At 45.1% G+C, this 14,956-nt stretch overlaps 3 protein-coding genes across 4 annotated transcripts; 2 read left to right on the top strand and 1 right to left on the bottom strand.

Annotated features, from left to right (window-relative positions):
• The first annotated feature begins 770 nt into the window (after positions 1-770).
• SDHD (succinate dehydrogenase complex subunit D) lies at positions 771-4,221 on the top strand. The gene is made up of 4 exons (XM_056509662.1): positions 771-861; positions 1,178-1,288; positions 2,274-2,418; positions 3,609-4,221. Exons 1-4 carry the CDS (start codon positions 816-818, stop codon positions 3,772-3,774), a joined length of 468 nt encoding a protein of 155 aa, XP_056365637.1. The 5' UTR covers positions 771-815; the 3' UTR covers positions 3,775-4,221.
• A 558-nt stretch (positions 4,222-4,779) lies between these two features.
• On the bottom strand, positions 4,780-8,771 carry LOC130262481 (interleukin-18-like). 2 transcript variants are annotated; one of them, XM_056509657.1, is made up of 5 exons: positions 8,700-8,771; positions 7,149-7,845; positions 6,582-6,719; positions 5,722-5,867; positions 4,780-5,614 (listed from the first exon to the last, which is right to left on the bottom strand). In XM_056509657.1, the coding sequence occupies exons 2-5, from the start codon at positions 7,201-7,203 to the stop codon at positions 5,369-5,371; spliced, it is 585 nt and encodes a 194-aa protein (XP_056365632.1). In that variant the 5' UTR covers positions 7,204-7,845; positions 8,700-8,771; the 3' UTR covers positions 4,780-5,368. The 2 variants fall into 2 exon arrangements, with proteins under 2 accessions (XP_056365632.1, XP_056365633.1); XM_056509658.1 differs by lacking the exon at positions 8,700-8,771 and having other exon boundaries at positions 7,149-7,157; positions 7,772-7,841.
• On the top strand, positions 8,716-14,243 carry TEX12 (testis expressed 12). Its single transcript, XM_056509659.1, has 5 exons — positions 8,716-8,895; positions 12,529-12,615; positions 13,507-13,612; positions 13,711-13,762; positions 14,032-14,243. The coding sequence occupies exons 1-5, from the start codon at positions 8,716-8,718 to the stop codon at positions 14,174-14,176; spliced, it is 570 nt and encodes a 189-aa protein (XP_056365634.1). The 3' UTR covers positions 14,177-14,243.
• The last annotated feature ends 713 nt before the right edge of the window (positions 14,244-14,956 follow it).

The raw sequence follows: 14,956 nt of genomic DNA, 5'->3' as shown, positions 1-14,956 counted from the left end.
GATGTGTTTGATGCTTTTGTCACTGTTCTGGAGCAAAGCCCGGGGACAGAGCACAGGCCTGGCAGGCTGGGTGGTGCCTGTGTTCTCCCTGTGCTGTTTGTTTCTGCAGATGCAGTCAGGGCACTGGGGAAGTGTGTGGGATGATTGTTGTGTCCTGGACAAGCACAAAACAGCGTCAGTGGCCCGAAATGCTCACTCCAAGCCCTGACTGCTGCTCCTTTTATCCCGTCAAATGGAAAGAAAAACGGGATGTTCACGGAGGGGTTTCAGTAGTGAGCACACAGGGGAGGAGCACCTGGGTCTGCTGCGGGACAGAATTATAGAACTACAGAAGTATATTTAAGGCAGAATTGTAGAACTACAGAATGGTTTGTGCTGGAAGGGAATTCATTGATATTCCAGTTCCATGAGCACAACCCCTTACACCAGGTTGCTCCAACGTGGCCTTGGTCATTGTTAGGGCTGGGGCAGCAGTGCCAGGGCGAGGATTCCTTCCCCAGATCCCAGCTCCGCTGCCCCCGGCATTCACAGCCGCAGGGAGCCCGGCCGGGCGCTGCCGGTGTCGGTACCGCTGCCGGTGCCGGTGCCATTCCCGCTGCCGGTGCCGGTACCGCTGCCGGTGCCGGTGCCATTCCCGCTGCCGGTGCCGGTGCCGGTACCGCTGCCGGTGTCGGTGTCGGTGCTGTTCCCGGTGCCGGTGCCGGTACCGCTGCCGGTGTCGGTGTCGGTGCTGTTCCCGGTGCCGGCGCGGCGCAGGCGGAAGCGGAAGCTCGGGCGGCGTTTCCGTGTCCGGGCGCGGTGCCCTTGGAGCGGACATGGCGCTGGCGCTGCTGGCGGCGCGGCCCCGCGGGGCCTCCCTGGGTGAGCGGGGCCGCGGGGGGTGCGGGACCCCGGTGGGTGCGGGTCCCTCGGATGGTACGGGACCCCCGGCGGCTGCGGGACCTCGGTGGCTCCGGGACCCCGGAGGGTGCGGAATGGCGTAGAGTGCGGGACCCCTGGATGGTGCAGGGACCTCGGAGGGTGCGGGACCCCCGGGTGCGGGACCTCGGTGGTTGCGGGATCCCCGGTGGCTGTGTGTCCCCGGTGGCTGAGGGAGCCCCGGTGGCTGAGGGAGCCCCGGTGGCTCTGGCCCCCCGGTACTGCGGGATCCCCATCTCACGCCCGCGCTGTCCCGCAGCTCTGCTCGGCTCGGCGCTGCTCCGCCGCCCCGCCGCGCTCGGTGCCGCCGCCGCCGCCGCCCGCTGCGCCCCGGCCCGCGACAGCCACGGCCCGGCCCGCCCGGCACACGGTACGGCCCGACTGTCTGTGTGTCTGTCTGTCTGTGTGTCTGTCTGTCTGTCTGTCTGTGTTTGTGTGCGGGTTTTCCCGGGATCAGCACCCCTTTTCCCGTGCCTGAACTGCTGGATGGAGTCCGAGCAGCTGTGTTTAGCACAAGGCATCCTGCCCGTGGCAGGGCTGGGATTAGATGATCCTTAAGGTCTGTTCCAACTTCTGGATACTCTGTGGTTCAAGAATGGGTTGTAAAGGACCAGATTTTGGCTCAGATCCTGCAGCAGCATTGCCAGGATAAAGGACAAAGTGATGGAGGTGGTACCTGGTGGCCATACAGGAATTTAAAAACAAGATGAGCTTTAAGGTCCCTCCCATCCCAAACCAGGCTTAGTCTGTAATTTTTTTGGGCCACTTAGGAGATTTTAAATGGCAGCTGTAACAAAAAGCAGAACAGGTTTACACATGGTACAGTGGTTTTCTTGCTGGGTGATGTGGTGTTGCAGGTGTTACCAGCAAAGGGAATAATAATCCTAAATGCCCATTGGTTTAAGGGAAAGGTTGTGAGATGCTGGGTGTTGTTAGGTAGGGCAGTAACTGTGCAGAGGTGTTATTTGTGATAAATAATCCTGGTGTGAGGAGTGTGTGCACTGTTACCAGTTCATTGCACTTCAGCTTGCACTTTGCCCAAGTCCAAACTTCAGATCCTTTGCTTTCCTTGTCTTCTCACTTTCTCAATGTCTTTTCTCTGTGCCAAAACAAGGAAACCATTTGCATTTTGGTTTAGGTGGGTGGATGCTATCTGTGTGTTAGCTGAGCACCTTGGGGCTGTTGCACTGATAATTTCAGAGTCAATTCTTGATGGTTTCAGCCTCGCTGATGCTCCCATTGTGTTTCCAAGCATTGCTGGTGCTGGGTTTTGTTTTGCAAACGCTGCAGATTTCAAAGCCATCCCTTCAGCCCTTGCCAGAGGGGCTTTTCCCTGAGAATGTTTCTCCTTGCAGGCAGTTCCAAGGCTGCATCTTTGCACTGGACAGGGGAGAGAGCTGTCAGTGTGCTGCTGCTGGGGCTGCTCCCTGCAGCCTACCTGTGCCCTGGACCAGCTGTGGACTATTCCCTGGCTGCAGCCCTCACCCTGCACGGCCACTGGTAAGCACAGCTCACAGCAAAGAAGGTTTGCAGGGCTCTGCTCACAGCAAAGATTTGCAGGGCTCAATTCACAGAAAAGAAGGTTTGCAGGGCTCTGCTCACAGCAAAGAAGGTTTGGCTCCAAATCTCATCCTGGTCTGGTGTAAAACACCTGGGAAAAGTAATTTCTGTCTCCACGTCTGGTGACAGTAGTACTGTGGTCACACTGTTCTCTCACTCAGAAAGGATCCATAAAAACTCTGTAAAAGCCTTAGGAGCACTTCCTTGCCCTTTGAAATTTAGAATCCTGCATGTTTTTGACCTGTGGAAGAACCAGAAAGAGAACAGATCTGTATAAAAAGAGTATAAAAATATTCTGCCTCTAAAGCTCTGTGGTGATGAGGTTCTTCATAATAAAGAGCTCACAGCAAATCTTCCACTAAGGAGACCTGGATGATTATTTCCTTTATTCCTGGATGGATGTTTGCTCAGTGTAGTTCTGCTGTGATCCTTAATGAGAGCAGAGGGCTAATTAGGAGTGGGAATTAGGAGCTCCAGCAGAGGGCCAGACTGGCAGCATCCACCTTGCTGAGCTTTGGGAGTTCCTTGCCACAAGGATAAAGCAGATTTTCCTGGTACTTTGAGAGTGCCAGGTTTTCTTAAACTTCAGTTCTGCCCTTAGGGGTTTGTGCCAGGGATTCTTGCACTTTCCTTGCTCTGACTGGGAGCTTTTTCCCAAAACAAGCATCCTGTGTCTTGTGTTGCTGGATAGTTCAAATCTGGATAGGAGTTCACTTCCAGATGTAGAAAAAACTGAAAATATGCTGATTTCTTTGGTTGTTACTCTTCTAATCTAAATGGATACCCAGGAGTCTTCTGTGTCTTTGTGCCAATGGCTGCTCCCAGATATTTCCTTAGTTTTCCTCTTTTCCAGGAAAGTCAGATAAGAAGGCAGATTCCAAGGATTGTGTTTTCTGCAGAGCTGTGGTCAGCACTTGGTTTTTTCAAGAAAACTCTGAGCCAATCTGTCTATTTCCAATAGAATCTGTGAAATGTTTTGTTTTGTTTTGTTTTTGAAATAAATTCATATTTTTTCTGAGTGGGAACCGAGCATTCTTCAGGAATAGCAGCAGGGGGTGGAAAAAAGCGAGTTGGTAGAACGGGGACACAAAGTGAGTGAACTTTGATTTGAGCTTTTCTCTCCTGTTTAGGGGTCTGGGCCAGGTAATTACTGATTATGTGCATGGAGATGTGCCCAATAAAGTGGCCAACGTGGGGCTGTATGTGCTGTCTGCCCTGACCTTCGCTGGCCTCTGCCACTTCAACTACCACGACGTGGGCATCTGCAAGGCTGTGGCCATGCTCTGGAGCCTCTGAGCACCCCCAGCATTCTCCTCTGCTGCCTCTGCTTCATCAGCTTGTGAGCAACATCCTGCACAGCAAAGGAACAGCCAAGGGTCCCCAGTGAGCCTGCAGGGGGCTCACAGCTAGTTGAGAATATATAGAGAAAAATAAAGCAGATTTCTGAACAGATTTAACTGGAAAATGTCCAGTGAGAGTGAGTGGATTCAAGCTGCACTGTAAATTGGGATGGATGAGTTGCATCAGTGGCAGGATTGCATAGCTAAAGGGAATTTCCTTGTAATGAGCTTTAATGAGTGTTTTTCTAACTGTTGGTTGGTTTCCTGTTCTGCAAAACGAGTTTGAGCTGCTGCTTCTAACATCAGTGTGTAAGGCAGACCCTGTAACTCTTAGGACCCTGGGAGTTGATGTAGAAAAGGGAATACTTTTTTCTTAATCCATGCAATAAAGAATTTACAGAAATTTTGTGTGTGCTTCTGAACTATTTTTGCTGCTTTTGGGTTGCCTGAAATGTTTTCTTTGCACATAGGTCTGCTCTGCCTTATTTCATAAAACAGAATATTTGTATGAATAAATACTTAGAGGTGACTTAGACTTAATACAAGAATAATTAATGTCTCTTAGAAAATACAACAAGGATTGAGGTAGAATAAAAATACTTTTGCAGGTTGACTCCAGGAGTGTTCAGCTTTCAAGGTTTTTATGTTCATCTGCAACACTTTTTTTGAGGTTTATTTTCTAAATGCTCTGGTCTGTGTTGTTCTGTGTGACTGAAAAGACAAGGAAGAGGAGGCTGAGGGAATGTTCTGTTCTTTTAGGGATTTTTTAGGGGGGAACTGAGATTGTGGTTTTTTTAACTTTCTGCTTCATCCTGTGTTGACTTTCACAGTGCTAAGGAGTGGAAAACTCTTTCCACATTCTCATGGTACTTTTGTGGGCACTATTAATAGTGAGAGGAAGAGAATTTGTGTTACCATCAGTGATTTTGCAATGAACAGAACGACCAAGTCGCTGTTTGGGTTCTGCAAGACTTTCTGATTTTTATTCAGTATGGATTGGAAATTTTATTTATTAGCAAAAGCAGGTAGCAGGCCAATTTTTTGTTAGTGTTGTGGTCAGAACAGAGCTGTGTTTTTCTGGTTGGGTTTTAAAACCAACATTTGTTGTTTTTTCCCAGGGAGGGGGAGGTGCAGTGGTGAGTCATGGGTAAGTCCCTCTGGGCAAGCTGAGGGTCTCTGATGGAAAGTGTCTGAGGTTTCCTCACACAGCATGCAGCTGGATGTGCTGTTTAAGCTACTAGGGTGAGAAATATATTATCTTTTGGGAATGTAAAAGTCCAGGCCTAATTCAAAAGCTGTTTGGTCAACAGGTATTAAAGATTTCAGGGATCAAATTCCACAGGACTATAGAGACTTGCACATTCCTGTTTCTTCAGTGTGTAATTCTCTTCTATCTGACTATAAAACATTCTTGGCTTTTTTGCCAAGAACTTGCATTTTTTTTTTATAAGTACTGACAGTAGTTAAAACTGACTTGTTTTGAATAAAGATTAAAGTTTCTTTTATATATAAAAAACCAAAGTGTATTTTAGAACTGTTGAAGTGTTCCATCATAGGTTGTGATTTTCATTCTGACTGAATGTAGATAAACTCATCTTCATGGTTTCATCCACTTCATCTTGTGACACTTTCTTTAGGATTAATTTTCTCAAGCAGCCTTCTTCCTCAAAGGCCAAGAACATCCCTCGTTCCAGTGAGTATTCAAACTTAAATGCCCTGGAGGAGCAAGATGTAAATGTCTTTTTGAAAAAGATGATGTTGCTTTCACCAGGAATTTCTTTGGGAACTTCTCCTTCCTGAGGGAAGAAAAAGGGAACAGGTTAATCCCAGCACAAGCCCTGAGCAGTTCAATTCCAGCTCTGAGTTGATTTGTGCAGGTGAGGAGAGGGCTGCAGATCCTTACCTTGAATCTAACAATCATTTCTCCACCTTCCCTCTCACAGCACATGTAATAACTTTTGTTTTCCACTTGGACACTGAAGGCCACGGGCATCCCTGCTAAGGGTGTGGTGGTTTTGTAGCAGTGGATGCTGAAGTGCATCCCTTTGCCTGGAAATAAATGGGTTATTACTGATAACCTGCTCAAGGGCAGCTGCAACAGCTGAGTTCAGGAATGTTTTACCATCCCCTGGCAGCTCTGGCTGTCTTGACAGGATATTTTTTCCTGACAAGAGCCAGAATTTGAATTTTTATGGCTTTTTGCTCAGCACCAAAGCAGCTGAGGTCACCAGGCAGTGTGGGGAGGGGGTCACATCCTTCTGTGTGCCTGCAGAAAGGGAGACTGGCATGTGGAAGTGGCTGGCTGTAAATCAGAGCATGGCTGGATATAGGTGATCCAAAAATCAATTGCTGAAGTACTCCAAAAAGCCAAAGCCAAAACTCTGAGTTTATAGCTAATGTTATAAGAAGAAAGTAAGATTTAGTGACAATACATTGCTTAAATTTTAAATTTTTTTTTTTTTTTTTTTTTTTTTTTTTTTTTTTGTAATCCAGCATTTAAAAAAGGAGGGAGTTAATAATTTTGTGATCAAAGCCAAGCAAAAATCTTAGCAGCTCTTTTTCTGCATGTGCCATCTGCAGGCTTTGGTCAAACCCAGAAATCTCATCCATCACTAATTTCACTCTCAGCTTAGTTTCACTCTTTCAAATGAAGCTTTAAGTTGTTATTCTCAGTGCCATCATGGAGTGGATGATTGCAGGGAACAAAACCACCTCCAGGGTGAAGCAGCAGAGCAGGGGTGATGGTTTCTGGCTGGGAATTACCAGATTGCATCTCCTGGTCTGTGACATCCTCAAAGGCTGCCACGCTCAGGTCGGGGCGCACCACGAGCAGCTGGCTGTGGACATTCCTCAGCACTCGGTGCAGAATCTTCTCCTTGCACAGGGCATCACACTCCAGCTCTGCAGGAAGAATAAAGCAAAAATATTCTTCTTTTAGCTGTTGTCTCCTCAGATCTTGACAGTTTGCTGTCAGTTTAATCCTGCCATGTCACGTGAAAGGAGTTCTTAGAATGACATCAAGCAAAAGGAAGGCCACATCATCCTTTGCACCTCTGCTTGAAGCAGGTTTCCCAGAATACAGAATTTTATTTATATAAGCAAGAAAAGCTGCTGTCTTTGTTAATGAGAATTCAGAAGCATCTTTTGCCCAGCAATTAAATTGAAAGGTGCTGTCAGCCACTCTGTCTTACAAGGAATTAAAGCAACATCAGCATCAGAAGGAGCAGTGAGCTGCAGCTCTGGTTTTTTTCTCAGTTTGAAGCTTGTCCTCTCTGGGTTAGTATGTGTGAAATGAGTAACAAAATCATAAAAGATGAGTTCTCAGCTTACCATCGTCGTCTTGGTTCCAAGGGAGCAGTGAAAAAAAAGGAAAGAAAAACAACATTAAGCTCTGCCCCCACAAAAGGAGTCCCTCAGTGCCCAGGCAGCCACCCACGAGTTCCCACAGCCCAGTGCCACCGAGGCTGAGCTGCTGGCACTGCAGGCAGGCTTCATCTGGAGCAAAACAAAACCCAGTCACTTGAGAACTGGAGTCACCACCACACCAGAGGCATGCAAAAGGCTTGTTCAGGGTTATTTAAAAGGGTGAGAGCATCACTCTAAGCCTAAAACTGAGGAATGACTTCATGCAAATTTTCTGGTTTAAGTGAGCAAAAGGACAATAAGAACTCTTTACAAATTGCTTTTAAAGAAGAAACTCTTTTCTAACTGACATTTTTCCATAAGATCAGAATTTACTCATTCACTTGAAGTCCACCCCCCAGAATTCCAACACTTCTGAGTGCCCTTTCCCAGAATTTTTTATATAAGCAGCAAATACTCCCCTGACTCAGAAACTTGGCTAACACCACTTAAAACTGAAGTTTACGGGAAAATAAGGTGAAATCAGACTGACAAAGGAATTGTGTTAAATCAGTACTCAAACAGAGGAGGTTATTAAGTGTTCTAATTACCATGAAAATAGAGGCAGAAATTTTTTCCAAGTTCTACTGCAAGCACCAGAATCTCTTCAGCACTCATCTTCACCCTGCCCAGAGCACAGGGACAGGAATCAGAGTTCAGCTGGATGTTTCTTACCCAGAAAGGGAAAAATGTTCAGTTTGCACAGATTGATCTCACCAAGTTCCCCCTAGGAAAGTATGAGCTTCCAAAATACACAAAAGTTCGGAGCTGTTCTGACTGCCCCTAGAAAAGTCACCTCTTGCACTAAGATAATAAATGCCTTAAAACTAGGTGGACAATGGGGAGATCTGGCTCTTGCACTGGGATTTGATTGTGCAATCAAAATACCCAGATCACTCCAAAGCTTTTTCACCAGCTGGAAATGACTTTTTATACAAAATTGAGCAATATCAAAGTAAGCAAACACGCACACCCAGAGGGATTAGGGTGGGGAATCACCATAGTTTTCTTTGTCCCTCTAGCAAAGCACTTTGAGGAATGTATTTGAGAGGGACTTTTTTTCCTTTCTATTTGTATTTCATGTTTTTTATCTAGTTGTAGCTGTGCAGAAGGGACAGCAGGCTCCCAGCAGCACCTTTGTTTGCAAACGTGCACATCCAGCCCCTGGAAACAACCGTGCAAGTCTCGTTTTAGCACATTAACCACAAAGTCTCTGCTATTCTGAAGCCCAGGGGCAAGTACAGACAAGACTTTTGACAGAGAATTAAAGGAAAAAGTGGCCCTTGGTTTAGTGGGTAAAACAAAATGCCCGTGTTCTTCCCTTGACCACAGAATCAGAAAGCTTGGAAAAGACCTCCAGGATCACCAAGCCCAACCTTGAGTAATAAAATGTGGTTATTTAACCTTTTACCGATGACGTTTGCAAGGAACGGCAGAAGCTCAAAGGTGCCTCTGACAGTCGGACGTGAAATGACTCACCCTGAGAAAGTGCAGGATGCGGGGCAGGAGCAGAGGCGGCTCTCGGTGGCCTTGCTGGCTCTCGGTGGCCTTTTCTGGCTCTCGGTGGCCTTGCTGGGTCACGGTGCTCTTTTCTGACCCTCTGTGCTCCTTTCTGGCTCTTCAGGAAGCGCAGCCGGGCGATGGGAGAAGCGCAGGATGCGGGGCAGGAGCAGAGGTGGCTCTCGGTGTCCTTTCTGACTCTCAGTGTCCTTTCTGGATCTCAGTGTCCTTTCTGACTCTCAGTGTCCTTTCTGACTCTCAGTGTCCTTTCTGGATCTCAGTGTCCTTTCTGACTCTCGGTGTCCTTTCTGGCTCTTCGGGAAGTGCAGCCGGGCGATGGGAGCCGGGAGAAGCGCAGGATGCGGCACTGCCCAGCTCAGTATCGGGGCTGTGCCCAGCCAGCCCAGATTAGGATCGGGGCTGTACAAAGGCAGCCGGGTGAGATCGGGGCTGTGCCCAGCCAGCTCAGATTAGGATCGGGGCTGTGCCCAGGCAGCCCAGTTTAGGATCGGGGCTGTGCAAAGCCAGCCCGGGTGAGGATCGGGGCTGTGCACAACCAGCTCAGATTAGGATCGGGTCTGTGCAAAACCAGCCCGGGTGAGGATCGGGGCTGTGCAAAGCCAGCCGGGTGAGGATCGGGGCTGTGCAAAGCCAGCCGGGTGAGGATCGGGTCTGTGCAAAGCCAGCCCGGGTGAGGATCGTGGCTGTGCAAAGCCAGCCGGGTGAGGATCGGGGCTGTGCAAAGCCAGCCGGTTCCAGCCCCGCCGCCGCCGGGGATGCCCCAGGCGCAGGGAAGCGAGCGCAGCCGCGGCGCTGCCGGGAGGGGCTTTATAGCGGCCGCGGTGGGGCCGCTCTCCCAAGGTTTCTGCCTACGTCCGCATTTCTCACTCCCATTTCCCCACCGAGGAGCCAGCCTATGCAAATCTGGGGTTACGGCAGCGCCTCGGTGCCGCTCGGAGTCACGCTGATGTCAGCGGGGCTCTCCCGTTGCTCCAGCAGCCTCTGAGCCAAGATGTGACGGCAGCGTTGGGGCAGGGGCTGCCCGTGCCCGTCCGGCTTCCCCTTGCTGGCTCCTCCCTGTTTCGGGGATGGAAATCAGCGCTGCTGGTGCTGGGAATGCCGGAGAGTCGCGATTCTCCACCCTTAGTGCACCTGCACGGGAGCTGGGCTCCGCTTCGCCCCGTCCCTGCATCCCGCACCACCTTCGGAGGTGTTGAAAGCACCAAACACTGGGACTGCAGGGGCGGGACACTCCCTAAAATCCAGGGCAGCGAGCTTGGGAATAAATAATTTCACAATTTGCTACCTGGATTTGCTGTTTCTAACGCTGGTCGGAAGTTCGGGCACTCAGCGCTGCAGCTTGGTGGGTAAATTGAAGAGCCTCAGGTTATGTGGATGATAAAAACGCCCCAAATCCCTACATCAAACCCAAACCCAAGTTCCTATGACATTTTCTCAGCTGTTCACCTGCCTTTTACTGCTCTTGGAGGTAAAAAAAAAAAACAAAACCCAAAGTTCATAGGGAATGCTTTAATGTCTGTATGATAAACATGAGGAGGTGATTTTGAGGTTAAAAGCTCATCTTTCAACTTTATTTGAAATGGTAAAGATAAAAACACTGCCTCTTTTACTAATAACCCTGGATTTTGGCTGGTTTAGCTAAAAATATTTTTCATAAATTAATGCTGTACTAATATTTATAATTTAAGTTTAAATAGACATTCAGATCATTGTTTATTTTGTATTAGCTGTTGGCACTAATATTTTTGGCCTATTGATATTCCATACAAAGCTATCAGAAAGGAGGACTTGGTCTTTCATATCAGCCTTTGAGCCTTAAAATTTAATTAGGTCATTGGACACATTGAATAAAAGGCATTTCCTTCTTTTGTTCACATGTTTGCATTTTTCAGGAGCAGATCTAACTCATACAATAGCTTTTGTGGCACAGTTTAATTTCTCCTGGAATTTAATATCTCCAATCTTAGAGGAACTGCAACCACTTTTAGAGTCATGGCTTAGATAATTTTGCTCCAATTTTAAAGGAACTGGAACTCCAGTAAGAGTGAACTCTATCCCCTTAGAAAAATTTCTTTTAATGTCACTTTTATCCTGAGTTTTATTCATAAACTATCATATCCATAAGATAATGGAAATGAAAATTCAGATGTTTAATTTGTTTTACTTCAGGTGGTCTGTTAAAACTATTAATGGTGGTAAAATTAAGCAAACACATTAAGAACATTTTCCTAACATGTCCTGTTTCTTAATGTTCAGATAGTAATGCTAATAACATAATGATCTATGCAATATTTGATAATTAAGTTAAGTGGGCCATGGCTGCTTAGTAAAAGTTGTTTCTGCTTTGAGGAAGTGTTTAGTTCTTCTTTCAGTAGTTTGATTTCTCACACTGATATTTTAATTTCCTATTTGGATGATGTGTGTGAGATTCAGATCCTTTCTTCTCTTCAAAACAGAAGATAGAGAGAAAAAGAGGAGAAAAAAAGGGAAAAAACCCCAACAAAAACAAGCCAGAGGCAAACTTTACATAACATCACATACCATAACTTATCATGAGATATGTAAAACAGCACACCATAACATAAATCACATAATATGGCATAACATTAACATAAATCCAGATCTTGCCATGATTAATTTCAGTGTAGTGAACAACAACAGGATTTAGGAAAGCAGTGACTTTGTGCTGTTTAATCTCTTTGAATGCTGACATTTCTCTCCTGAATTGTTGTTCCTCTTGTAGAGGAGCTGCGGGGTGACACTTCTCAGTAACACCAAATTGTCACCTACAGAAGGGAAACACAACCTCTGCGTTTTTTAGAGAAAGAGGGAGGAAAAAATGGTTTTGGCAGCCGTGTGTTGTGGTGGTGTCACTCATTTTAGTATTACTCATTTTAGTGTTTTTATGCATTTTAGTGTCATAATTATTTTAGTGTTTTGATGCATTTTAGTGTTATTCATGTCAGTGTTTTTGTACATTTTAGTGTCATTACTCATTTTAGTGTTTTGATGCATTTTAGAGTTATTCATCTCAGTGTTTTTATACATTTTAGTGCCATTACTCATTTCGCTCTGTTACTCATTCCGGTGTTACTCATTGTAGCGCCCGGTCTCTCCTACCGCCCTCATTTCTGCCTCGCGTTTTGAGGCAGATCCATCGAGCGCTAAACGCATCCCAAGGATTTCCTTTAGAAGGTGAAATTTGACGGGAAAGCTTTGATGAACTGTGTAAATCTTTAATTAATTAATAGATCCGCCCGGGCCGGAGCCGCTGCCCCTCAGGGGCACCTCAGGCCGCTCCTGCCCGTGTAGGGCTGCGAGGTGCTGCCAGCCCTTGTGTCCCTTGTTTCTCATCCCTTGTCCCTTGTTTCTTATCCTTGTCTCTTATTTTTGGTCCTTTGTCCCTTTTTTTGGTCCTTTTCCCCTTGTTTTTGGTCTATTCTCAATTTTCGTTTGCCCCGCAGGCGCGGCCCCTCAGGCCGCCCTCAGGGGAGGCCGCAGGGCCGGGGGTCCGTGCTGGAAACCTCGGTGCCCTCAGGCTCGGGGGTGATAAGGATAAGGGGGATAATAAAGAATAAAGGGGATGATAAAGGATAAAGGGGGATGATAAAGGACAAATGGGGGATGATAAAGGGATAAATCCCCGGGATATCGGGCTCAGGCTGCCCCCGGACTCCCCGCCATTCCCCCGCCACTCCCCGCTCCGTGAGGGGAACGCCCTTGCTCAGCACAAGAAGCAGCTGCAGGTCTGACAGGTTTTTTTTTTTTATTTAAACATTGTCCCCAGCAAACACCGCCAGCTTTTCGTGAGGCAGCCACGGCCAGCAGCTCGCAAAAGGCGGATAAGGATAGAAATAAAATCAAAAAGATGGAGGTGAGCGGTGCTGTGGGAGAAATCCCCATCCCATATCCTGCTCGGGAGGTGCAGACAGCACGGCCCTTCAGGGAGGTTTGGGGGAACAGAAATGACTTTGTTGTGAGAGGAAACCACAGCTTCTCCAAGGGCTTGAAGCTAAATAAAATTGGGTAAACACTGGGCAAGCCTCTGAAGTCCACCAGCTTTTACTGAGATACCTATATACCTATATACCTATATACCTATATATCCATCTATCTATCTATCTATCTATCTATCTATCTATCTATCTATCTATCTATCTATCTATATCCATATATCCATATATCTATATATCTATATATCCATATATCTATATATCCATATATCCATATATCCATACATCCTTATATCCATATATCCATATATCCATATATCCATATATCCATACATCCGTATATCTATATATCTTTATATCCATATATCCATATATCCATATATCCATATATCCATATATCCATATATCCATATATCCATATATCTAGATATCTATATATCCATATATCCATATATCAATATATCCATATATCCATATATCTAGATATCTATATATCCATATATCCATATATCCATATATCCATATATCTATATAGATATGTCTCATATATCTACAGATATACTGCATATATCAGTATATAGATATAAATATGTGTGTGTATATATAAATAAATGTGTATATGTGCAGAGATCTCAATCTGGCACTTCCCACCCACTCCCCAAGATGCTCACGATGCTGTGAACCCACTTGCATTTTGCTCCAAAAACACCCTCAAGATCTTTTCAAACCTCTTCTTTCTCTCAGCTAACCTCTTTGCAAAGCTTGTTTTAAATCCTAGAACCTCTCTTTTCCCTAATGTGCTCTGCTGTTAGAAGGAAGCTTCAGAAAATCCTCGCTTGTCTGACAAAACAGATTTGGCTCCATCTGAGGACTCACAGTCCCTTTCCAAGACTGAACCACTGGAAAAGGTTTTAAATGGTAATGTAAATATACTATAAGTAAGTATGGAACGACCTAATTTCATGTTGAGATTCATCCACATGTTTAAATTAAAGTTTTTTTTTCACTTTTAACAGAGACGAGTGAAGAAATTATTAACTTGTTATCAAAATATGCTCACCTTGTAAGGCAAGTAAACTTGGTGCTATTTGCACAGCAATTTTAAAATTCTCTAGATAAGATGGATGGGTGGCTGCAGTTTAGGGAAATTAACACTGAAAGCTGTCAAACATAGATCTTGAAAGAAAAATGCTGGTTTTTATTACAACAGAGGATTAATTTAAAAGCTGGGTATTGACAGAAAACCCATTTTTAAGAAAAACATAAAAGTAGTGAGAAAGTTAATGGCATTAGCATTGGCTACACTGGAATTTTAACTACAGATTTCTTCACTTTAGTGCAAGAGCAGCGTTGGATTCTTCTCATGTCCGGGAACTTGATGAGATCCTAAAAGAAGCCAGGGCCATAGAAAACCACTTAAAGCAGAAAAGGGAGATGCTGAAACAGAAGTTCACTTTCCTTGCCAATACTCTGCAAAAATAAATGCACTTTGTTAGAGAAATGCAGAGCCAAGGTTGTGTTTGTATGAAAACAAACTGTGAGGAGTGTTGTCTTTTTTCTTGTATAAATATTTGTCATTTCAGGAAGCTTCCAACAAGTTAAGCAGCTACTTAGTGTTTAAATACATTGTGTAGTTAGTAAAAACAATTCTGAATATCTGTTTTTAATCCTGTGACTCAAGGGATTAAGTCATTAAGCCATGTTAACCCACTAAACATAACAAAAACCCCATTTCTGTGAAGCAGAAATTTATGATGTAAGTGGAAAGTGATCTCAGATTATTTCATGTTAACCATTTTCTGGTTATGGTTTGTTGGGTTTTTTTCTTTCTACTTTAAAAAATGTTCTTGTGCTAAAATCTTAGTAGAATCTACTTGCAATGTTATTTCCATTTTGCCTCAGAATGTAAATGGGCTGAAAATAGATCAGCTTAGAAATAAGAGAGCTCTGTAAAGAACCTTGAGGAAGTATAAAGTCTTAATTTCAAGTGCATTGTCACACTGGTACACGTCTTACATTTCAAGGCCATGTTGATATAAAACATAATCCAAGCTTTGCTGTTGATGCCAATAAATAACTAGATGATGTTAACATGATCTAGAATTCCAGTGTTAATTTTGTTACCTACATGAGTGGAGTTTTTCTGACAACACTGAGCCCTTTTTCTTTCTTGTCATTTGATGCTGTTAGAAAAAAAAAAAAAAAAAGATGAACCACAATGTACAAAGCATCACTTGTACAAAGCTTATGTAATAAAGAGAA

The sequence above is a fragment of the Oenanthe melanoleuca genome, chromosome 24, assembly GCF_029582105.1.
Source record: "Oenanthe melanoleuca isolate GR-GAL-2019-014 chromosome 24, OMel1.0, whole genome shotgun sequence".
In the NCBI taxonomy this organism is placed as follows: domain Eukaryota; kingdom Metazoa; phylum Chordata; class Aves; order Passeriformes; family Muscicapidae; genus Oenanthe; species Oenanthe melanoleuca.
This window is presented reverse-complemented; position numbering and strand designations above follow the sequence as displayed.